General features: G+C 48.4%; 1 protein-coding gene across 1 annotated transcript in view; it reads left to right on the plus strand.

Moving 5' to 3' along the window:
* Positions 1-26,098, plus strand: part of TSPAN8 (tetraspanin 8) — a 104,543-nt gene that overhangs the window by 38,764 nt on the left and 39,681 nt on the right. The window contains exons 3-4 of the mRNA XM_029597181.1: positions 286-423; positions 14,365-14,439. Coding sequence (XP_029453041.1) covers positions 286-423; positions 14,365-14,439 — 213 coding nt within the window. The remainder of the gene's footprint in view (positions 1-285; positions 424-14,364; positions 14,440-26,098) is intronic.

Consider the following 26,098-nt stretch of genomic DNA (forward strand, 5'->3'; position numbering starts at 1 on the left):
TTCCACGCATGTCCATTTACTGCATTGCCTTTGTCAGATGGAAAGTTTGGTTTCAAAGGAGGTCCAATCAGGAGCAGAGCATGAAAAGCTTTAACTGCTGCTATCTAACACAATAGTCAATGTAATACTCTTCTTAACCTTCACCTCTCTTGCAGAGACCCCCAACTTCAAAAGCAAGTTATTGTAGATCAGTCCCCAAATGTGCAAGTCATCAAATACATATGTTAAGATTATATTTCTTGGAATGTGGTTTCTCACCACTCAACTTTGTTTCTTTCTTTTCAGGATTTTGGACTTCAACTTGCATCCTCTGGGTTGTTTTCATCCATAGACCTCTTGATTGCTGTGGGCTCCATCATTATGGTTCTTGGCTTTCTGGGTTGCTGTGGAGCCATGAAAGAAAGCAAATGCATGCTGCTTCTGGTCAGTTCTTGGAAAATAAACTTGAAGTTTTTAAAAATGATTTTGAAGTCTTTGCCAGGACTTCCCAAGCCTGTCCCAGTGACCCCTTAGCCAGCTGGGCTAACTATATCTCCTATGCATTCACAGTGGCTATCTTGAAAAACTGGCTAGCTGTGTGGAGTCACCAGGACAGGTCTAGGAAGGCCCTGGTCTTTACATAAATTGCCAAATTCTGATCATACTAATTCCCTTTTTTATTCAGTCTTTAAAAACAAAACTTTGAGTGAAATGATACAGTCTTCAGTTCATGCCTTAAGTATATAAAATGTAATAATTTAGGAAAGCAACAGAAATCTAAATTTTTCTTTGGCAGGTGGTAATTTAATAGATTAGAACAGTGTCTTCCAAGCTAGTCTTGGGGTCACACCTAAGCAATGCTATTTTTCAAGGTATCCACAATGAATATACATGAGATAGATTTGCATGCTTTGAGTCTTCAGTGGTGGTTTGGAGGAGCCACTATATTAGGACAAGAGCCTGGGAAAGCATTCCCATGCAAGTAGTCCCTTTCCTTATTTATTTATTTAAAGGCTTTTCTATACCGGCGTTCATGAAAAGACATATCACATCGGTTTCCCATCGATAGCAGGGCTGAATTAGCCATGCTGTCATGGGATCTGTCAATCAGGTCCGGGAGGCGGAGCTTGTCAAAGCAGAGATCAAAGCTTTGCTCTCTGCGGCTGCGCGTGTGTTCCCGCGCAGGAAAGTAACGGAATCTCCTCAGTCTATTCTTTCCGCGCGTGGGATCGCATGCGGAGCTGTTCTTCTCCTCAGCGTTAATATAATAAAACATGTCAAAATTGGGGTTTAAACCCTGTAATTGCGGCAAGGTAATGTCGGTCACGGATGGCCATGACCGATGTTACCGATGCCTAGGACCAGATCACAATTGGGAATATTGTGAATTTTGCTCAAGGATGTCACCCAGAGCACTGAAGCAAAGGGCCTACAGGCTTCAAGAACTTTTTGCCTCACCGGAGCCATCGGAGGCTCATTCGTTGCCTGGCCCTGCGATTTTACCGGCTCCCTCAAAAAAGAGGGCATCATCGTGAGATCCTCAGTCCTCCAGTCTTGGAAGTAAGGATGTGGCAAGCCGACAAAGGCCATTGGATTTTCAAAAATCCATAGAGCCAGAATCGCCGGCGCAGGACACAATGGGGCCAAAAAACTTGGCGCCTAAAACTTTTGCGCCTAATGCGCCTTATGCGCATACAAAAGTGTCGGCGCATAACACTTCGGTGCCTGGAGAAGTATCGGCGCACAACATTTCTATGCACATGGCTCCGAAGACACTTGTGCGCACGACGCCGAAGGACCATGCGTGCACAGCGCCGAAGACATCGGCGCTCAGGGCACCGAAGACGTCTGAGCGCACAACCAAAGGAAACTCTATGCGCACGGCGCCGTCGACATCTGCGTGTATGGCGCCGACACCACCTGCGCGCCCGGCGCCAATCATATCTATACGCACGGCGCCAAAGACATTGGCGCCGATCACTCTTGCGCGCAAGGAAACAGAAATATATGCGCACAAGTCTAGAACCGCGCATAAATCCAGATCGGAGCATAAGACACATGAGCACCCATCTCATGTTTTACAAAATGAGTTGAAACGATGATGTGGACCTTCACAAGGGTCTTCTTCAGCTTCTCCACCAATAATCTCACCTTGTTCGGGTACTTCCCTTTCTTCGAGAGCGAATTCGACAGAGTTTACAATAAAACGTAGAAAATGATCACAGTCTTCACGTAGAAGTCATACAGACTCGTTGTCACACTATTATCATAAGCACTCACGACACTCCCACCACATAAAGTCAGAAAAGAGAAGTGCAACATGGGAAGTAAGCCCTTCGACTTCTAAATCATCTCATATACTAACTTCAAATACCTTCTCCCACAGAAAAGTAATACAAGTTGCTTCCTCTACCGCTTCTACAGATTCAGAGGATTCGAGGGACATAATATGCGACAAAAAACAGAAAGACCATAAAGTATCCAGTACTTTACCTAAGAATACTCCAATGCACCCTAAAGCATGTGAGTCATAAGAACCAGATGATCGTACAAAAATGCCCCTCGTACAAAAGAGGCATTTTATCATTTGTCTCAATCCTTAGCAGATTTTTATGAAACTCTTCAGTCATCATTCAAAATGACTAATATGGCTACTGACAGTTCTCCGGAACATAAGACGCAGACTAATAGGGAACCGTCGGTGGAGCCTCCAACATCTCCCATAGCAATCCGACCAGCCTCACCAAATTATAAACAGGATACATTTTTTGATTCTCCTTCACCGCAAACATCCCCATCATCATCTACAGGATTCCCATCTGATCCATAGGAACAACCTCAGGAGCCATACTCCCCTCCGGAAGACCTTACATACCCAAAATTTTAGAAAAATTGGGTACAATACTGCATCTAGAGGTCCAAAAAGAGACAGACCCTAGGGCAGAAACCCTTGGTCTCCTAAAGATTTTTGATACTCCAGGGGAACCAACATCTCTTCCACCACAAGAACTCCTGCATTCATTCTTACAGAAATCCTGGAAAACACCTTACGCAATTGCAGCGGTTTCCAGAAAAACAGACATAAAATTTCGTATGAGGAAAACATCGCCGTACTCTCTACCACAATTACCTCATGCTTCAATTGTAGTAGAGTCGGCGATGCAAAGATTTAAGAAAACAAAGTTGCATTCCTCATACCCACCAGGGAAAGACAACAAATATTTGGATGAGTTTGGCAGAAAAATATACCACAACTCTATGTTGAAGGCTCGAATTATGCACCATCAATTCTACATGGTACAATACCTATATGAGGGCATACAAGCTATAAAAGGTATGCTTGCCTCGACTGCGGATCAGATACCTCCGCCTCTGCATGACATGGAAGAGTGTTCTCGACACCTTTTGAGGTCGATCTATGAAGCATGTGAAACATCTTCCAGGGCATCTGCAACAGCCATTGCAGCCCGCAGACTAGCATGGTTATGTTCAAGTTCGATACGTGAAGACTTGCATGAAAAACTAACAAACCTCCCATGTACAGGAGATAACCTGTTCGGAGAACGATTCCAGGACACAGTAGGTAAACTGAAGGAAGAAGCTATAGCAGTACAATCATTAACTTCACATCCGCTGACTCCAAGTTCCCAGGGCTCTCATGGAAACCCTTCGATCGGTCATTGCGTCAGTACACAAGGGGGAGTTTCTGGCATCCCTGGATTTGACGGAGGCGTATCTACACATCGCTATCCGCCCAGATCACCAGAAGATCCTGAGGTTCTGCATCTTAGGCCGCCATTATCAGTTCCGAGCCTTGCCATTCGGGCTGGCGACAGCTCCTAGGACATTCACCAAGGTGATGGTCATAGTGGAGGCGCAACTCCGGAAGGAAGTTCTCTTGGTCCATCCCTATCTGGACGACTGGCTGATTCGAGCGAAGACGGAGTCTGTTTGCTGCTCGATGGTGCACAGAGTTCTCTCTCTTGCAGTCCTTAGGCTGGGTGATCAACTTTGAAAAGAGAAGCCTTACGCCTTCCCAGTCATTGGAGTTTCTAGGAGCTCTGTTCGACACACGTCAGGGAAGGGTTTTTCTACCTGAACAGGGCCTGCTGAAGCTGCAAGGCAGGTACAAGATTTGTTGGCCAATCCTGCTCCACGAGTGCGAGTATTTGCGGGTCCTCAGCTTTATGACATCCACTCTGGAGCTGGTTCCTTGAGCATTTCCCGCTGCAATCCGGTTTCCGAACAGTATCGCCTGTTTCTTCCCCTTACGGATGCGACTCGCTCCAGCCTGGATTGGTGGCTGCTAGGGGACAATTTGCGGCGGGGGGTGCCACTGGAAATCCCCGAGTGGACGGTGGTCACCTCGGATGCCAGTCTTTCCGGCTGGGGAGCGGTGTGTCGGAAGACGTCAATCCAGGGCCAATGGTCCAGGGAGGAGGCCCAGTGGTCAATCAATTGCTTGGAGACCAGGGCTGTGCGGTTAGCGTTGCTAGTGCTTCAGCCTCTCCTACAAGGGAAGTCAGTCCGAGTTCTATCCGACAATGCAACAGGGGTAGCGTATATCAATCACCAAGGAGGAACCAGGAATCAACCGGTGGCGATGGAAGCGCAACAACTGATAGTTTGGGCGAAGCAACATCTCATAGCATTGCAGCCTCTCACATCGCCGAAGTCGACAACATTCAGGCCGACTTTCTCAGTTGTCAGCGCCTAGACCCCGGGGAATGGGAGTTATGTGAAGACATCTTTCGGAGGCTATGTGCCAAGTGATCCACACCAGCGGTGGACCTAATGGCAACGTTTCAGAATGCCAAGGCGACTCGCTTCTTCAGTTGGAGGAGAGAACTGCGAGCAGAGGGGCTAGATGCCCTAGTAGTTCCCTGGCCGAAGGACGTTTTTCTCTACGTGTTTCCGCCATCGCCTCTCATAGGAAAGGTGCTCAGGCGCATAGAGGTACTCCAGGCGGAGGTCATTCTGGTGGCACTGAAGTGGCCACGTCGTCCTTGGTTTGCAGATTTGGTGGACGGCCCCTTGAGGTTTCGGGATCTGCCATATCTTCTCTGTCAAGGTCCCGTTTGTTTGGAAGGTGGAGCGCTTTTGTCTAGCGGCCTGGCTTTTGAGAGATGCCGTCCGAAGAACAAGGGTTATTCTGATGCGGTAGTGGCTACTCTTTTGCGTTCGCATAAGATGACCTCATCTCTGGCATATGTTAGGGTGTGGAGTGTGGAGTGTGTTTGAGTCTTGGTGTGAGGACCACCAGGTAGATCCTACGCGGGCTTCAGTCTCTGATATTTTGTCCTTCTTGCAAGCTGGATTGGCCAAGGGTTTGTCCTGTAGTTCGTTGTGGGTACAGGTAGCAGCCCTCGGTTCCTTTCGAGGTAGTTACATGGTATTTCGGTGGCAGCACATCCGGATGTAGCACGTTTTCTCCGGGCAGCAAAGCAGTTGCGTCCTCCATTCCGGAACCCTTGTCCCTCTTGGAGTTTGAACCTGGTCCTCAAGGCCCTGTGCGTCGCGCCTTTTGAACCTCTTAAGGCGGTGACTTTGAAGGATCTTACATTGAAGGCGTGATTCTTGTGGCTATTTCTTCGGCATGCAGAGTGTCGGAGCTTCAGGCCTTGTCCTGTAGGGAACCCTTTCTACGGATTACTGACTTAGGAGTTTCGTTGAGGACGGTGCCGTCTTTCCTGCCAAAGGTTGTTTCCTCATTTCATTTGAATCAATCAGTGAAGCTTCCAGCTTTCTCACAGGACAAGCAGGATGGTATCCTCACATATGGGTGACATCACAGGATGGAGCCCAATCACGGAACACTTTTGTCAAGGTTTCTAGAACTTTGACTGGCACCTACTGGGCATGCCCAGCATGGCACTAAACCTGCAGCCAGCAGGGGTCCCCTTCAGTCTTCTTTTTTCCGCGCAGCAGTAGCCACGCGGGTTAAGGAGCTCCACAGAGATTCCTGACAGGAATTTTCCTCACGGAATTACTAAAATCTTTCATACCCCACAAGGGTTCCTCCTTCAAATTTTTCACTCCGCGGTACTCTGGTAAGTTTTTTACCCATTTTCGGTTGAGTCCCATCGAGTTTGGCCATCGACCGTACCGTGGTTCAATTTTTTCAAAGACCATGGCGTCGGGGTTCCGTCGGTGCCCAGACTGTACTCGCACCATGTCCATAACAGACCCTCATAAAGTCTGTGTAATGTGTCTTGGGTGCGAGCATGATGTCTTGACCTGCACCAAATGTGCCTTAATGACACCCAAAGGTCGCAAGGCCAGAATGGAGAAAATGGAACTTCTCTTCCGTATTCAAACCCCGACGCCGTCGATTGCATCGACGTCGTCTGAACCAGCACCATCCACTTCGCGCCAGTATCGGCCACCGGCCTTCGACTACCTCTACCCCACCTCAGGACCGAGGGGATCGTAGAGAGAAACATCGGCATCGATACCGGAAGTCTTGGGCCATCAAGGAAGAATATCTTCGACCTCACCATCGTCTGAGCAGCCATCGAAAAAAACCCCATCCAGAAAAGGCATCGACCCTTTCTGCGACCGGGTCACTGAGGCAACCCTCACCCGGACGGGTATCGGGGGCCGCGACTCAGCCTTTAATGGTGGTCCCTCCGGCTATGCCTCTGCCTCCTTCTTCCCTTCCGGAGCCGGGGCTGCTTGCTCCAGGTCTCTGTGAAGAACTGGACCGGATGGTCCGGGAGGCCATCGATAAGGCGATGCACAGACTCCAAGTTCCTCCGGTGCCGATATCAGTGCCGGCCATGGAACCGGCCATCGATCCCATTCCGGCAGCATTGGCACCGCTGCTCTCGAAGATGGACGCGCTTATAGCCGCTTTTCCACCGATGGATTCTGGGTCACCAATGGCTCCGGTGCCTTCCCCACTTACCCTGTCATCGGGTGGAGAAACACCATTCCGCATTCCTCCATCGGGAGTTTTGCCGATGCCTCAACCATCAACGCCGATGCGTCCATCGGCACCAACAATCCATCTATCGATGCCCTCGATGCCTTCATCGGTGCCTCCAGTTCTTCCCTCAATGCCTTCAGAGCCTAGACCAGGACCTTCAGGAATTCCATCGTCCCGTCCTTCTCAGGTTCCTAGGGGGACAGGTGCTGATCCCTATGACACCTGGACTGATGATTCATCTCCAGACACCGATGACTTGCCATCGCCGCCTTCTCCTCCTGAAAGCAGGAAGCGTTCTCCTCCAGAGGACCTGTCCTTCATAAATTTTGTGAAGGAAATGCCTGAATTAGTTCCCTTCCAATTGCAGACTGAACAAGATGACAGGCATCAAATGATGGAGCTGTTGCAATTCCTGGATGCTCCCAAGGAAATAACCTCCATCCCTGTTCACCAGGTTCTTTTGGATCTCCTCAAAAAGAACTGGGAACACCCTGGTTCTGTTGCTCCAGTCAACAGAAAAGCTGATACCACTTATTTGGTCCAGTCAGCCCCAGGATTCCAGAAACCTCAGCTGGATCACCAATCTGTGGTTGTAGAATCTGCCCAAAAGAGGGCAAAAAGATCAAAACCCCCCACCCTCCCTTTCCCCCAGGTAAGGAACAGAAATTCCTGGTTGCCATTGGCCGGCGTGTCTTCCAGGGATCAATGCTCATCTCTCGGATCACCTCTTACCAGCTGTATATGATCCAGTACAACAGGGTCTTATTCAAGCAGATACAGGACTTTGCAGAGTCCCTGCCGCAGCAATTCCAGGAACAGCTTCAAACCCTGGTACACAAGGGTTTTGAGGCAGGGAAGCATGAAATAAGATCCTCTTATGTTATCTTCGACACCGCTTCCAGGGTATCTGCAACTGCTATTTCGGCAAGAAGATGGGCCTAGCTTAAGTCTTCGGACTTGCGCCCTGAGGTACAAGACAGATTATCTGATCTGCCCTGCATAGGTGACAATCTGTTTGGTGAACAGATTCAGCGGACGGTGGCGGAACTCAAGGAGCATCATGAGACCCTTCGCCAGCTCTCTCTGATGCCCTCTGAGTATTCCTCCAAACAGCCATTCAGGAAGGATACTAAAAAGTCATTCTTCTGTCCAAAGAAGTCCTATCCACCACCATCTAGAACTCGTTCCACGAGACCTTTCCAAAAGGCTCAGTCTCGTCAACCTCATCAACAAAAGCTACAAGCAGCTCCTCAGCTGGGCCCTGCTTCCGGCTTTTGACTCCTGCACAGAGGACAGCAGCCAGTTCCCACTGCCTCAGATACCAGTGGGAGGTCGATTGTGCCATTTCAACAACAGGTGGCCCACAATCACCTCAGACCAGTGGGTCCTTGCCATAATCTCTCAAGGTTATCACCTGAACTTTCTCTCCATCCCACCGGACTCCCCACCTCTACCGACGTGGAGAACATCCGACCACTCACTACTCCTGGAGCAGGAGGTCTCCCTCCTCCTCCAGCTCAGAGCAATAGAGCCAGTGCCCTACTCCCAACAAGGCCTAGGATTCTATTCTCGGTACTTTCTAATCCCCAAAAAATCAAGCGGCGTTCGTCCAATTCTGGACCTACGTGCCTTCAACAAGTACCTCCACTGAGAGGTGCTCTCCTTCCTCTTCTGCAGAAAAGGAGACTGGCTGTGCTCTCTCGATCTCCAAGATGCGTACACACACATTGCGTTAACTCCATCTCATCGCAGGTTCCTGAGATTTCTGGTAGGCCCCAAGCACTATCAGTACCGAGTGCTACCATTCGGCCTGGCATCTGCACCTTGAGTCTTCACCAAGTGCTAGTAGCAGCCTTCCTCAGGACTCAAGGTGTTCACGTCTACCCCTATCTAGATGATTGGTTGATCAGGGCTCCCACTCAGCAAGCTGCTCTGTCCTCCCTACGTCTTACTTTACACACTCCGATTTCGCTAGGATTTCTCGTCAACTACGCAAAATCCTGCTTAGTCCCATCTCAAACTTTATCATTCATAGGGGCAGACTTGGACACCTTGCAGGCAAAGACATTTCTGCCTCGACAGCGAGCTCTCACTCTCATCTCTCTCGTACACCAGCTATAGTCTCAGCACCGCACGACTGCACGCCACTTCCTCATCCTGCTGGGACACATGGCATCCTCAGTACAGGTTACCCCAATGGCCCGCTTGGCCATGAGAGTCATGCAGTCGACTCCTGAGGACTCAATGGACTCAGTCCATCCAACCTCTATCGACCACTGTCCACATCACTGACTCACTTCGTCAGTCTCTAGCCTGGTGGCAAAATCAGATCAATCTCCTCCAAGGCCTACCCTTTCAGGCTCCAGACCCTCAAATAATTCTCACCACCGATGCTTCCAACCTCGGCTGGGGAGCCCATGTCGCCGATTTGCAGACGCAAGGAACTTGGTCTCCAGAAGAAGCCAAACACCAAATCAATTTCCTGGAGCTGCGAGCAATCAGATATGCTCTCAGGGTGTTTCAGGATCGCCTTTCCAATCAGGTCATCCTGATTCAGACAGACAACCAGGTGGCCATATAGTACATCAACAAACAGGGAGGCACGGGCTCCTACCTACTGTGTCAGAAAGCTGCACAGATATGGGCGGAAGCCCTCTCCCACTCGATGTACCTCAAGGCCACCTACTTGCCGGGAGTGGACAATGTGTTGGCGAACAAGCTAAGTCGCACTTTCCATCCGCACGAGTGGTCCCTCAACCCCACAGTAGCGGACTCAATATTCCAACGTTGGGGTTATCCTCGCATAGACCTCTTTGCGTCACCTCAAAACCGCAAAGTAGAGAGCTTTTGCTCTCTCACTCGCAGCCAACACTCTCAGCCAAGAGATGCACTCTCCCTCTCATGGGCAACCAGTCTCCTATATGCATTCCCTCCACTTCCACTTCTATCAAAGACTCTCGTGAAGTTACATCAGGACAAAGGATGCATGATCTTGATAGCACCTCACTGGCCTCGCCAAGTGTGGTTTCCAATACTTCAGGATCTCTCCATTCACAGGCACATTCCCTTGGGAACGGACCCACTTCTGATCACTCAGAACGACGGGTGCCTACGCCACCCCAATCTTCAAGGTTTGTCCCTGACGGCCTGGATGTTGAAAGGTTAATTATTCAGCCACTTAACCTTTCGGAGCCAGTTTCTTGTGACCTGTTTGCTTCACGGAAGCCTTCCATGAGAAAGTCTTACCTCTACAAATGGAACAGGTTTAAGTCATGATGTTCTTCTCAGTCTCTTGATCCCTTTACCTATTCCACCACAAAGTTTCTAGACTATCTATGGCAGTTGTCAGTATCAGGTCTAAAAACTTCCTCCATCAGAATGCATGTCAGTGCGGTGGCAGCCTTCCATAAAGGTATCAGGGATGTTCCTATTTCGGTACAACCCCTCTTAACACGTTTTCTGAAAGACTTGCTTCACCTCGAGCCTCCACTATGCTCTCTGGCTCCTTCTTGTGCCCTCAATCTGGTTTTGGGTCAGCTCATGAAACCACCATTCAAGCCTTTCCAATCCTGTGATCTTCGCTATCTCACATGGAAAGTGATTTTTCTTTTGGCAATCACATCTGCTCGCAGAGTTAGTGAGTTACAGGCCCTAGTTACCTATCCGCCTTACACTAAACGTCTGCAGGACCGGACAGTACTCCGCACTCACCCTAAGTTCTTACCTAAGGTAGTATTGGAGTTTCACATTAATCAATCCATTATACTACCTACCTTCTTTCCGAGGCCCCACTCCAATCCAGGAGAACAGGCTCCACATACCCTTGATTGTAAACGGGCTCTAGCATTCTATCTAGCCCGTACAGCTGCCCACAGGAAAAGCACCCAATTGTTTGTCTCTTTCCATTCCACCAAATTAGGGCAGCCTGTGGGTAAGCAGACTCTCTCCTCCTGGTTAGCGGACTGCATATCCTTTTGCTATCAACAAGCAGGCATTCTGCTTCAAGACCGTGTAAAAGCACACTCTGTGAGGGCCGTGGCAACTTCAGTAGCACACCTACGCTCGGTGCCACTTCCTGATATTTGCAGGGCTGCTACCTGGAGTTCTCTCCATACCTTTACAGCCCATTATTGCTTAGACAATTTATTTTTATTTATTTATTTTATTTATTAAGGCTTTTATATACCGAATTTCTTGATACAAATCAAATCAATTCGGTTTACAATGAACTAAGTAGAATATACAATTAACCAATCAACAAGAGATACAGAGCATACAGTTACATTATAACAAGGAAGCCTTAACTTGGAGTAGGAAAATAAAGAAGGGGTGAACGGAGCAATAAATATATAAAGTGCAATAAAATAGAATAAATACTATATACAGTGGAGGGGGCTAGGAGCCAACCTCTCTTTAATGGATATTAGGCATGAAAAATTTGGAAAAGTTTTGTTTACAGAGAAGGCAGAAAGACAAGATTCCTTCTTCGGCCAATCTGTCTTGCGCAACCTTTTTACAACTTGACGTACCAACACCCTTCCGCCTGCCCGTTAGGATGCCCTCTTCCAAATTCCACTCCAGTCCTTGTGCATATTACACATCTTGGGTACATTTGGTGCATTTCTCGGACATCCTCAGCTCGGTACTCACCCATATGTGAGGACTACCATCCTGCTTGTCCTGTGAGAAAGCAAATGTTGCTTACCTGTAACAGGTGTTCTCACAGGACAGCAGGATGGTAGTCCTCACGAAACCCGCCCGCCACCCTGCAGTGTTGGGTTTGTTTTCTTATTTTATTTTTTGGCACTTCCTGTAGCTTTAAACAAGACTATTAGATGTACGTTATTCTGCACTCATGCTTATTAAGTCAGATGTAAACCCAGCTTTTTGTTGACTGTTATTTGTAATTATTTTCAATTATGGGTATTTATTTATAATGATTTATAATAATTTAATTCTTGTTCTCTGCTTTATCTATAAGTTCTAAGTTCTTACAAAGTTATCCCTGTTATTTGTACCCACTTGTTTGATGTAATTTCCAACTTTGGTTCTATGTAAACCGACACGGTATGTACTAGTACATGAACATCGGTATATAAAAGCCAATAAATAAATAAATAAATAAGACTGAAGGGGGATCCCTGCTGGCTGCAGGTTTAGTGCCATGCTGGGCATGCCTAGTATGTGCCAGTCAAAGTTCTAGAAACTTTGACAAAAGTGTTCCGTGATTGCGCTCCATCCTGTGATATCACCCATATGTGAGGACTAACATCCTGCTGTCCTGTGAGAACACCTGATACAGGTAAGCAACATTTGCTTTTTATGGTTTAGACCATTTGGATCCTGCGTCTAAGGACCTCCGGAAGTTGGATGTGCATCGCACTCTGTTGCGTTATCTGGAAGTCACCAATAGCTTCCGTATGTCGGACCATTTGTTTGTGTTATGGAGTGGTCCAAACAGGGGGCACAAGGCGTCCCGTGCCACTATAGCTTGTTGGTTGAAGGAGGCCATTGGTTCTGCTTATCTTCTCGCTGGTCGGATGCTTCCAGTCGGCTTGAGAGCTCATTCTACTCGTTCGCAAGCAACGTCGTGGGCGGAGTGTCAGCTGGTTTCTCCTCAGGAGATTTGTAAAGCGGCGACGTGGAAGTCTATACATACCTTTGCTCTTCATTACCGTTTGGATGTCCAGGCTTCGGACTCGGCATCCTTTGCAGAGGGTGTTCTTCGAGCAGGACTCTCGGGTTCCCACCCACATTAGGATAGCTCTGGTACATCCTAGGAGGCTGGACTGAACCGGGTACATACAGGGAAAGGAAAATTTGTTCTTACCTGCTAATTTTCATTCCTGTAGTACCACGGATCAGTCCAGAGTCCCACCCAGTGGAGTACTGAAAGTCCGCTCAATCACTGTTTTGTGCATAATCTGCAGATAAGTGCTGACTGTGTTTACTGTTTCCTTCCGTTATAATCTGTTTTTCGGGGATCTGCTTCCACTTAGGGTCCATGAGTTGGAAAGATGCTTAGGTCTAGTTAGTTCATTTGGTTTTTGTGGATTTCTGCTTGGATATCGATTAATACTGACAGATTGCAGGTGGCACCTCAGGATATAGGGCAGAGTCAGTCAAATCTTTATCTGTCTCTGGAGGGGAGGCAAAACCCAGGAGTCTGGACTGATCCGAGGTACTACAGGAACAAAAATTAGCAGGTAAGAACCAATTTTCCTCTATTTCTCTTCCTACGTTTTTTTCCAAAACCACATAAAAATGAGAGAGAAAAGGCACTCCACTCCTTGGACTGCAAGAGAGCCTTAGCCTATGAGAAGAAAATAACTCAATTCATTAGGCATATTTCTCAACTGTTTGTTTCTTTTGACCCAAACGTGCCGGGAAATGCATTGGCAAAAAGAACGTCAAATAGGAAAACTCAAATATATAAAATTCTGCTATGCTTCCCACTCTAACAAGTTAGAAAATTCTGTCAAGGCGCATCAGGTTAGAGCAAAGCTGCTTCTGTAGTGCACCTTTATAATGTTCCAATTCAAGATATTTGCAAAGCAGCGCCATGGTCATAGATTCTTACTTTTAATTCCCACTACTGTCTCGACCAGCAATCAGCAGCCGGCAGTTGAGATCAGCAGTATTACATGTCGCAAGACCTCAATGGCTGTCCACAACAGGTCGCCAAAAAAAAAAAAAATTAAACACAGGGGATGAAGTACTTCCAAGATCAAATGATCTGTGTTTATCACAGGGCAACCCTTAAGTTGGGACTCCTAGACGGCATGGCTAAATAAGCCTACTTATCGACAGGGAAAAAAAAGTAAATTTGCTTACCGTAAATGGTGTTTTCTGTAGATAGGATGATTTAGCCATGCAAACCCACCCTCCTCCCTGGACAGCCTACAGATTTGCTCTGCTTGAAGAAGTTCAGTCATCAACTGAAGAACATCGCAGGGTAATACACAGGAAGAACTGCACAGGCTCACAATCCAAAACTCTGAGAGTTTAAAGAGACAGCTCCGCCCCATAATGCCAGATTACGTTACCCAGACAGCATGGCTAAATCCTGCTGTCTATGGAAAACACCATTTACGGTCAGCAAACTTGCTTTTTTTTTTTTCTCTTGTCTCTTCATCCCTATCTCTTTACATACTGTATCTTCTCATCACTGTCCACAACTTCTTAAGAATTTAATAAAATCAGTATTATTGGCATGTCCAAGTACTTGCCCAACAGTGGCAATGGGTGAAGACTCAAAGTTTGGGGCACAGTATTTTTAAAACATATTCATAGGCTAAAGAAAATTGTTCCCTCTAATAACAAACTGCCCTTTGTATTTGTTATAAGTATCTCTATCCCTTATCTAGCTCTAAATCTATTCCCACTATAGTATAAATTAATTAGAGACTGCTATGATACGCACTGACCCCTGGGGCTATTTTGTGCTTTCTTCCTAGTTTTTCATAGGATTATTCCTGATACTGGCTCTTCAAGTCACCGCTGGCGTTTTGGGAGTTGTATACAAACCAAAGGTAAGCTTAATGATTAGAAACTCACTGAAGTCTTTCAGTATAATAAACTAAGTTGTTATATTTATCAGGTTTGGGCACTTTGCATTTGTATGTATCATTTTTGTGATATTACCCTACCCGATGAAACCCTTTGATAGTAAAATTCTGTTTTCCACAAAGTTATTAAACTACATTATCCCACTTGTAAACATGTTACCCAAACAGTTTGATGATAAAATTGCATGCATAATCAATTAAAATAAGCAAAAGTAGATATACAGCTCAACATGAAAAGAAGGACCAAGTAATAGGTATAGCAGAGACGTAAAATACAATAAACACAAGCCAGATCATACTGATGGAAATAGCTGCATCCTACAATGGAACAGAGCCGCATCATAAGGATGGAACCTGGTTCATTTTATCAGGGGAATGGTTATTTCTGCCACATGGTTTATGCCAAAATATGAGGAAAATGTAGTATAATCTATGCTTAGTGCAGGGATGGCTAACTCCAATACTCAAGACTCACAGATATGTTTTTCAGGATATCCACAATGAATATGCATGAGATACATCTACATGCACTGCTCCCATTGTATGCAAATATATCATGTATATTTATTTTGGGTATCCTGAAATCTAGACCTGTTTTTGGTTCTTGAGGATTGGCGTTACACCTCTGCTTTAGTGAGTAATGTCCAGGTATTTTATAGAGCTTTTATTCTACTTTTTTGTGTTGCCCTTGTACATTTTTCCCCCTCTTTAAAGCCATTCCCATCCCGAGGTAGAATGTCCAGAGACTTCCCTCCAGCCCTTGAGGGTCAGATTTTCCTCCTGAGACTAATCCTCAGTGATTCCCTAAGGTAGGACTAGCCAACTCCAGTCCATGAGAGCTACAAACTGGCCAGATTTTCAGGATATCCACAATGAATATGCATAAGAGATTTGCATACAGCAGGCAACACATGCAAATCTATCTTATGCATATTCATTGTGAATATCCTGAAAACCAAGGCTATTTGTGGCTCTCGGACAGATTTGGCCATCCCTGCCCTATGGGCACCATAATCATTAATTACTTGAGTCGTCATACTGGTGCAGAATCAGCAATCTGAGGTGCCTGCACCCATGAAGAACCTCCTCCATGGGATCCCTGGAACAGTGGCGAGGCTCAGCATGTAAAATACTTTTCCCTGTACGTACCTGGATCAGTCCAAACACCTGGATTTTGCATCCCCTCCAGCAGATGGAGACAGAGAAGTTTTTTCAAACAACCCTGCCTTCCCTGTACATACCAGGATCAGTCCAGACAGTGGGGTTATCTCCCCCTTCCAGCAGATGGAGTCAAATAGAACTTTGAATGATGCTTCCTTATAAGGTAGTGCATTCTCTACTAATCCTCAGTATTCTCTTGACTCCAGCAGATGACAGTGGTGGCTTTCGTTCCCCACTGAGATGACTAGAAAGCTATTTTAGGAATTTTCTCTATTTTCCTCAGCTTTCCTTTCTTTTGGATGGATCAAGTCTAATTAAAAAAAAAAAAATCTTTGAATTTTGAATTTTCTGAGGGAATTATTTGGAGAGCTTTCCTGTAGCCTCCGCTCCTGTTTTAGTGGGAGCATTCTATTGCTTGCAGGCAGTACTATTTGCAGCTCTCCCCACCCCTCCCATCTCTGTTGTCGGGGTAAGTTTGTTTTTATTTCCTTTTGACAGGTTATTTCTTCTCTTCCTCTCTCTGGGGTGCAAGTCGGTGGTGCCGACCTCTCTCCCTGTGGCTGCTATCCAACCCGCTGCCCCTGAGATGCAGTTTTCCTCGAGGCAGCCGGCACAGAAAAGCGTTATTCCTCTGTGCCTCTATCTGTGGGTCGCTGAGGGATAGAGAGAGAGCAGGACTGAAGTGGAGGCTATTACCCGCTTCTTACAGCCACGAACCTGGTGAGCGTGAGGAAGAACAGGCCGAAGCGGAGGTTTTTCCCACTTCCCGCAGCTTTAAACCTTGCCTGTTTCTCGCGTTAAGAACAGCTGGTTCCCGCGCGGCTCCGTCGGAGTTCCCCATGCTTCGTTCGTCCAGGTGCTGCGCTTGTGGAGAGCCCGGGTCGAGGCTCTCCCACAAGGAGATTTGCACAGCTTGCCACCCTGGTGGGGAGGGACCTTCTCAACCGCCGGGCCACTCTGGTTCTCGTCTTCTGGCGCGCCTTGACGCTCAGGGGCCGGCCCCGATCCCGCTGACCGCAGGAACGGCGGATATTTTGTTTCCAGACTCGATTGCTCCGGTGCTAACAGGAGAAGAGCAAGACGCTCCTTTTTCATCTCAGCCGCCGGTTTTGAGACCCGTTCCACTTCTGGAGCCTTTTCCTCCGTCAGGGGATCTTCCAACTCTTCCTCCATCGGGACCACCTCCGTTTTCCACGGATTTTGTTCTCCTGCTTCACAATGCTTACCTGGCCAGAATGGGCCAGCACCAGGAATTTTTGGCGGGACCTCCTCCTCAGGTACCCAGAATGGCTGATTCCACTGAGGTCTTGGGAAATGCTCAGACCGTGGGGAGTGCCCAAGGGTCAGCAGTCCCGGGACCAGGGGTACCTCCGACCACCTCAAGCACTCCGAGGGTCCGTTTGATACGCCCCTCTGCGGGGGAGTCTGTTCCTCAGCAGGACCCAGATCTGAATGAACCTTCAACTTCGGCTCAATTGGAAGGGGATGATCCTAGAGTCCTGCGGATCTTCCAGAGGGATGAACTGGACCCCCTCATTCCACATATCCTACAGGAATTGGACATTGAGGCCCCTCAGGACCCTCCTGAACCTAATCCACCAGCGAAAAAAGGGGACCCCCTTCTGGCTGGTCTACGTCCGCCGTGTAGGTCCTTTCCTTCCCATCCCACGTTCCTTCAACTGTTATCCAGGGAATGGGATTCTCCGGAGACCTCCCTCAAGGTCGGCAGAGCCATGGATAAGCTATATCCTCTCCCGGATGATTTCCTGGAGCTTCTTAAGGTTCCCAAAGTAGATTCTGCAGTCTCAGCGGTGACGAAAAGAACTACCATTCCAGTAATGGGTGGTGCAGCCTTGCGAGATCTTCAAGATCGAAAGCTGGAAGTTTATCTTAAGAGAGTTTTCGAGGTGTCCGCCCTGGGGGTCCGGGCGGCCATTTGTAGTTCCTTCGCTCAGCTTGCAGGCCTCCGCTGGCTTCAACAGCTGCTCAGCTCCCAGGAGTTGCCTTCTGAGGAAGCACTTCAGGCAGACCACCTGGAGGCCGTCATAGCATATGGAGCAGACGCTCTATATAACATTCTGAGAGTGTTGGCCAGATCTATGGTTTCTGCAGTCTCTGCTACACGCCTCCTCTGGCTTTGCAACTGGTCGGCGGATTCTTCTTCCAAGTCGCAGCTGGGATCCCTACCCTTCAAGGGCAAGCTACTATTTGAGGAGGATCTGGACCAGATTATCAAGTCCCTCAGAGAGAATAAGGTACCAGAGGATCGCCCTCGTTCTAGATCTTTTAATTCCACTAGAAGCCGATTCAGGAATCAACGTCGTTTCTGCCAGGCAAGGACTGCAGCTCCTCGTCAGCCGTCCTCTCGATCTCAATCCTGGACTCAGTCCTTTCGTGCCAGAAGACAGCCCCGCTCTTGTCCGGCCCAGGGGACGTCCTCCAAGTCTTCACAATGAAGCTATGCCGGCCCGATCCCCAGGATAGGGGGACGTCTCTCCCTTTTCTACGAGGAGTGGGTCAACATGACGTCAGATCAATGGGCCCTGGATATTGTAAGACACGGCTATGCGTTAGAATTTGCTTGGCCGCTAAGAGACAGGCTCCTCTTCTCTCCATGTGGCCCAGTCCAGAAACAACTCATAGTCCGGCAGACACTTGACAGGCTTCTGGCTCTCGGAGCGATTCGTCCGGTCCCCTCCCCTGGAAGTAGGCTGGGGACATTATTCGTTATACTTCACAGTCCCCAAGAAGGAAGGTTCCTTCCACCCAATCTTGGATCTCAAGATGGTCAACAGGGCCCTCAAGATTCCCCACTTTCGGATGGAAATCTTGCGCTCCGTGATAGCGGCGGTACACTTCGTAGAATTTTTGGCCTCCCTGGATCTGATGGAAGCTTATCTACACATTCCCATCCTCCAAGCACATCAGCATTTTCTGCAATTCAAGATTCTGGGACAGCATTTCCAATTCCAGGCTCTACCCTTTGGTCTTGCGACAGCTCCTCGAACCTTCATGAAGGTAATGATAGTAGTAGCCACCGCTCTCCGGAGGGAGGGAGACTTGGTGCACCCATACCTGGACGACTGGCTCATTCGGGCAAAGTCCTCAGCCCAGTGCCACTGGGCGGTCGACAAGGTGTTGACGCTTCTTCACTCCCTCGGTTGGGTGGTCAACTTCGCCAAGAGCAGCCTTTCTCCATCTCAGTCTCTGGACTTCCTGGGGGCGCATTTTGACACAGCGCTGGGAAAGGTGTCTCTGCCCCTGGACAGGGCTCATACACTCATAGCTCAGATACAGCGATTCATCAGTCTCTCGCTTCCAATGGCGTGGGATTACCTCCAGGTCCTGGGATCCATGGCTTCCACCATCGATCTGGTCCCCTGTGCGTTTGCACATATGCATCCCTTACAGCGCTCCTTGCTCTCCCACTGGAAGCCGGTGTCTCGGGACTTCCAAGCCATCCTTCCTCTCCCGCAGGGAGCCAAGGACAGTCTCTCGTGGTGGTTCAACCTGTCTCATCTTCTCCAGGGTGTTCCTTTGGACATCCCGAAATGGGTAATCGTCACGACGGACACCAGTCTCTCTGGCTGGGGAGCGGTGTGTCAGATGAGTTCTGCGCAAGGGAAGTGGACGCCATCCCAAGCAACTTGGCCGATCAATCGCTTGGAGACCAGAGCAGTGCGTCTGGCATTGAAACGCTTCCTACCTCTCGTCCATCATCGCAAGTCCAAATACTCTCAGACAATGCGACCACTGTGGCCTACACCAATCGCCAAGGGGGCACGAGGAGCCAGCATGTCTCTCGGGAGACAGACAGGTTGATGGCGTGGGCGGAGACTCATCTCTCCCGCCTAGCGTCTTCCCACATCGCAGGCGTAGACAACGTTCAAGCCGACTTTCTCAGTCGTCAACATCTAGATCCCGGAGAGTGGGAACTCTCAGAGGAGGCGGTGAATCTCCTGTTCCACAGATGGGGGACCCCCTATCTGGATCTAATGGCAACCTCCCGGAATGCCAAGGCAGCTCGGTTCTCCAGTCGCAGAAAAGAGTACGGCGCAGAGGGAGTGGATGCCTTAGTCCTCCCCTGGCTCCATCACGTCCTCCTCTACATGTTTCCCCCTTGGCCTCTAGTGGGCAAGGTGCTCCGGAGAATAGAGTCCCACCAGGGTCCGGTAATGCTGTTGGCGCCGGAATGGCCCCGTCATCCGTGGTTTGCAGACTTGATCAACCTTGCAGTGGACGCTTGCTGCATCAGGGTCCGGTATCTTTCACCCAGGCCGATTGCTTCTGTCTTGTGGCCTGGCATTTGAGAGGCGCCGGCTGAGACGATGTGGATACCCATAGGCCGTTATCGCGACCCTCCTCAAGGCTAGAAAGACGTCTACCTCCATCTCCTATATCAGGGTATGGAAAGTTTTTGAGAACTGGTGTGCCTCCATACCTGTGTTGCCATGGACCGCCTCGGTGGCTCTTATCCTATCTTTTCTTCAACAGGGACTGGACAAAAGTCTGGCCTACAACTCGCTGAGAGTGCAAGTCTTTGCCCTAGGCTCTCTACTTCATATCATCCGATATCATCCGATTCCAGGGGGGTGAAGCACGTGAAAACCCCAGTCCACACTCTTTATCCTTTGTGGAGTCTCAATCTCGTTCTCCCAATCTTGGTCGGTCCACCCTTTGAACCCATGCGTTCCGCGACCCTCAAGGTTATCACTCTCAAGACGGTTTTCCTGGTAGCTATCTGTTCTGCCCGCAGAATCTCGGAGCTTCAAGCACTCTTGTGCAGAGAGCCCTACCTTCGTTTTACAGATTTGGGAGTTTCCTTGCGCACTGTGCCTGCTTTTCTGCCCAAGGTGGTTTCCGAGTTCCACTTGAATCAAACGGTAGAGCTTCCATCCTTCTCAGCGGAAATAGGGAATGGGGGTAATCTAAAAGCCGCTCCAGGGAGCATGAGAAGGGATCTATTCCCTTGGCTTTACACCAAGTTGCATATCTCAGCCATTTTCCTTGGTGGAGAACTTCCAGGATGATATCAGTACATTCCTGGACACCTGAGGGCAGCTGTAGGTGAGTCAATACTGCCCTTTCAATCTCCACGCTGTATGGTGTAGGGAGGAGTGTAACGGGTGAAGCAGGGTGCCCCTGTCCTGCGACAGCAGAGTTGCATTGTGGCCCAGCGGAATGGGCGGTTCCTCGCTAGAGCGATCAGGATGAGATCTGCCAAATCTACCATACACTTCTGTACAGTCCTCAAAATGAGCGGTATCGGGGAGGAGGGGTATGCATAAAGGAGTCCTCTTGTCCATGATATGAGGAACGTGTCTAGTATCAGGCGAGTCTGGCTTGGATACAGTGAGCAGAAAGCTTGCACCTTCCTGTTGTCCGCAGTTGTGAAGAAATCTATGTGTAGGAGGCCCCAGATCCAGAAGAGGGATTCCGTCACGGCTTGGCGAAATTCTCACTCATGCGAGTGGAAAATACTGCTTAACCTGTCCGCTGTGGAGTGCTCCACTTTGGGCAGGTAGGTCACCTGTAGGATGATTGAGCTTTCCTCTGCCCACTCCAGGATGCGTACCACTTTCCTGCACAAAATCCAGGAACCTGACCTGCCTTCCTTGTTTATGTAGAACACTGCGACCTGATTGTCCGTGTGGACCGTGACTACTCTTCCCCTCAGGAATCCCTCAAACGCGCATATTGCATTGCCAATGGCTCGGAGCTCAACGAAGTTTATCTGCTGGGTCTTCTCCCAGCAGTACCAGAGTCCCTGCGTACGGAAGTGACGTAAGTGGGCCCCCCATCCTGTGTTCGAGGTGTCCATGGTGAGAATCAACGGGGCCTTGCGCGTTCCGCGGTTTCGGATGGAGACGCTTAGGTCGGTCATTGTGGCCGTTCACAAGGGCGAGTTTTTGGCCTCTTCAGATCTAACGGAGGCTTACCTACACATAGGCATTGAGACGTGCCATCAAAGGTTTCTCTGGTTCATGATCCTAAGAACATAAGAACATAAGAAAATGCCATACTGGGTCAGACCAAGGGTCCATCAAGCCCAGCATCCTGCTTCCAACAGTGGCCAATCCAGGCCACAAGAACCTGGCAAGTACCCAAAAACTAAGTCTATTCCACATTACCATTGCTAATGGCAGTGGCTATTCTCTAGGTGAACTTAATAGCAGGTAATGGACTTCTCCTCCAAGAACTTATCCAATCCTTTTTTAAACACAGCTATACTAACTGCACTAACCACATCCTCTGGCAACAAATTCCAGAGTTTAATTGTGCGTTGAGTAAAAAAGAACTTTCTCCGATTAGTTTTAAATGTGCCCCATGCTAACTTCATGGAGTGCCCCCTAGTCTTTCTACTATCTGAAAGAGTAAATAACCGATTCACATCTACCCTTTCTAGACCTCTCATGATTTTAAACACCTCTACCATATCCCCCCTCAGTCGTCTCTTCTCCAAGCTGAAAAGTCCTAACCTCTTTAGTCTTTCCTCATAGGGGAGTTGTTCCATTCCCCTTATCATTTTGGTAGCCCTTCTCTGTACCTTCTCCATCGCAATTATATCTTTTTTGAGATGCGGCGACCAGAATTGTACACAGTATTCAAGGTGCGGTCTCACCATGGAGCGATACAGAGGCATTATGACATTTTCTGTTTTATTCACCATTCCCTTTCTAATAATTCCCAACATTCTGTTTGCTTTTTTGACTGCCGCAGCACACTGAACCGACGATTTCAATGTGTTATCCACTATGACACCTAGATCTCTTTCTTGGGTTGTAGCACCTAATATGGAACCCAACATTGTGTAATTATAGCATGGGTTATTTTTCCCTATATGCATCACCTTGCACTTATCCACATTAAATTTAATCTGCCATTTGGATGCCCAATTTTCCAGTCTCACAAGGTCTTCCTGCAATTTATCACAATCTGCTTGTGATTTAACTACTCTGAACAATTTTGTGTCATCTGCAAATTTGATTATCTCACTCGTCGTATTTCTTTCCAGATCATTTATAAATATATTGAAAAGTAAGGGTCCCAATACAGATCCCCGAGGCACTCCACTGTCCACTCCCTTCCACTGAGAAAATTGTCCATTTAATCCTACTCTCTGTTTCCTGTCTTTTAGCCAGTTTGCAATCCACAAAAGGACATCGCCACCTATCCCATGACTTTTTACTTTTCCTAGAAGCCTCTCATGAGGAACTTTGTCAAACGCCTTCTGAAACTCCAAGTATACTATATCTACCGGTTCACCTTTATCCACATGTTTATTAACTCCTTCAAAAAAGTGAAGCAGATTTGTGAGGCAAGACTTGCCCTGGGTAAAGCCATGCTGACTTTGTTCCATTAAACCATGTCTTTCTATATGTTCTGTGATTTTGATGTTTAGAACACTTTCCACTATTTTTCCTGGCACTGAAGTCAGGCTAACCGGTCTGTAGTTTCCTGGATCGCCTCTGGAGCCCGGTACCAACCACCAACTGCATTACCAGTTCTGTGCCCTGCCCTTTGGTTTGGCGACGGCCCCCAGGATATTCACCAAGGTGATGGTGGTAGTTGCAGCTTCCCTACGGCGCCAAGGGATTTTAGTTCATCCTTATCTGGACGATTGGCTGATCTGAGCGAAGTCGGAAGCACTTTGCAAGATAGTGGTGCAGTCGATATTGGAACGGCTGCGGTCGTTGGGATGGATAGTCAATTTAGACAAGAGCCACCTAGTCCCGTCCCAGGAGTTGGAGTTTCTGGGAGCCCAATTCGACACTCTTACGGGCAAGGTGTTCCTCCCCCGCCAGCGGATGGACAATTTAATGTCTCAGGTTCAGCTCCTGTTGGCCCTCCCTTTGCCCACGGCGTGGGATTATTTGCAAGTTCTTGGGCATATGGCATCTACTCTGGAATTGGTCCCATGGGCCTTTAAAACTAATCGGAGAAAGTTCTTTTTTACTCAATGCACAATTAAACTCTGGAATTTGTTGCCAGAGAATATGGTTCGTGCAGTTAGTATAGCTGTGTTTAAAAAAGGATTGGATAAGTTCTTGGAGGAGAAGTCCATTACCTGCTATTAAGTTCACTTAGAGAATAGCCACTGCCATTAGCAATGGTTACATGGAATAGACTTAGTTTTTGGGTACTTGCCAGGTTCTTATGGCCTGGATTGGCCACTGTTGGAAACAGGATGCTGGGCTTGATGGACCCTTGGTCTGACCCAGTATGGCATTTTCTTATGTTCTTATGTTCTTATGTTTGGTCATATGCGGCCTTTGCAGAGGGCGCTGCTTTCCCGCTGGGACCCCAAGTCGGAGGACTACCACCTGCAATTGCCGTTACTGGAACCGGCCAGGACAAGTCTCAGTTGGTGGTTGATACCGGGACACCTTCTTCAAGGGGTAGACTTGGAACCTCCACCTTGGATCATCGTTACGACGGATGCCAGTCTGACAGGTTGGGGAGCAGTCTGTCAATGCAGGTCAACACAGGGATTGTGGTCCCCTCGACAGGCCAAATGGTCGATCAATCGGTTGGAAACCAGGGCGGTTCGCTTGGCCCTCCGTCAGTTTCTTCCCTTGGTCCATCGCTGGGCAGTACGGATTCTGTCCGACAATGCCACAATGGTGGTGTACATAAACCGGCAAGGGGGGTACAAGAAGTCATCCGGTGGCCTCCGAAGCGGACTTGTTGATGGCCTGGGCGGAACGTCACCTGAGCCGTCTCGCGGCTTCCCACATCGCGGGCATGGACATTGTCCAGGCGGATTTTCTCAGCCGACAACGCCTGGATCCAGGAGAATGGGAGCTGTCATCCGAGGCACTGCGGCTCATAACTCAGCGCTGGGGATCTCCACGCTTAAATTTGATAGTGATTCGGATCAATGCCAAAGCGGCTCGCTTCTTCAGTCGCAGGAGAGAGCACGGCTCGGAAGGGGTAGATGCTCTGGTGCTTCCGTGGTCTCCAGACATTCTCCTTTATGTGTTCCCTCCTTGGCCACTGGTGGGAAAAGTTCTCAGACGCATAGAATCCCACCGGGGGCTGGTTGTTCTAGTGGCTCCAGAGTGGCCGAGAAGACCGTGGTTCACGGACCTAATCAACCTAGCGGTAGATAGTCCCTTGCGTTTGGGCCACATCCCGAATCTTCTACGACAGGGTCCCATATTTTTCGATCAAGTGGATTGCTTTTGTCTAGCGGCTTGGCTTATGAAAGGAGACAACTGAGAAAGAAGGGTTATCCGGAAGCCGTGATTTCCACGCTTCTTAGGGCCTGCAAGACCTCCACTTCCATTGCCTATGTTAGGGCCTGGAAGGTTTTTGACTCTTGGTGCAGTGGGTTGAAGGTGTCCCCACGACGGTCCTCTATAGTACATATTCTCACGTTTTTGCAAGATGGCTTGAAAAAGGGCCTGGCCTATAATTCTCTTCGAGTACAGGTGGCGGCCTCTGCATGGTAAGATTGAAGGTTCTTCCATTGCGGGTCACCCAAATGTTGCTCGTTTTTTATGCGGTGTCAAACATTTACGTCCTCCGGTACGAGCGCTTTGTCCATCCTGTAGCTTAAATTTGGTTCTTCGTGATCTCTGCGCTTCGCCGTTTGAGCCTATCAAGCGGGCCAACATGAAGGATTTAACTCTCAAAACAGTTTTTGTCGTGGCTATTTGTTCGGCGTGTCGTGTTTCCGAAGTACAGGCATTATCATGCAGGAAACCATTTTTGCGTATAACAGAGTCGGGAGTGTCCCTGAGGACAGTACCCTCCTTCTTGCCTAAGGTGGTCTTGGCTTTCCACGTCAATCAGTCAGTGGATCTTCCATCCTTTTCGGAGGAGGATACACATTCTTTTCACGGTCGAGACTTGCAGCGATTGGATGTCCGGTGGACCCTTTTGCGGTATTTGGAAGTAACTAATGAGTTTCGTGGGTCGGATCATCTTTTTGTCTTGTGGAATGGTCCAAAGCTACCATCGCTCGCTGGTTAAAGGATGCTATTGCTTCCACGTACATATGTCACGGATATTCTGTCCCTGACGGTCTTAAGGCTCACTCTCTCCGCTCTCAGGCGGCAACATGGGCTGAAAACCAATGTGTTTCGCCCCAGGAAATTTGCAGAGCGGCTACTTGAAAGTTATTGTACACGATTGCTAGACATTATAGGTTGGATGTTCGGGATCCTGCTGTAGATTCCTTTGGCAGCAGTGTGCTTCGAGCTGGACTCTCTGGGTCCCACCCCATTTAAGGCGGCTCGGGTACATCCCAGCAGTCTGGACTGATCCTGGTATGTACAGGGAAAGGAAAATTAGTTTCTTACCTGATAATTTTCGTTCCTGTAGTACCAAGGATCAGTCCAGACGCCCGCCCAAGTAGGTATATCACAGGAGAGTCCGCTCGTATTCATGTCATATTTCTGTTGTCTTCTCTTAATAGTTGTTATCAGCATGTTATTGATTTAAAAAAAAAAAAACA

This window comes from Rhinatrema bivittatum, chromosome 4 (assembly GCF_901001135.1).
Source record: "Rhinatrema bivittatum chromosome 4, aRhiBiv1.1, whole genome shotgun sequence".
NCBI classification, from domain to species: Eukaryota; Metazoa; Chordata; class Amphibia; order Gymnophiona; family Rhinatrematidae; genus Rhinatrema; species Rhinatrema bivittatum.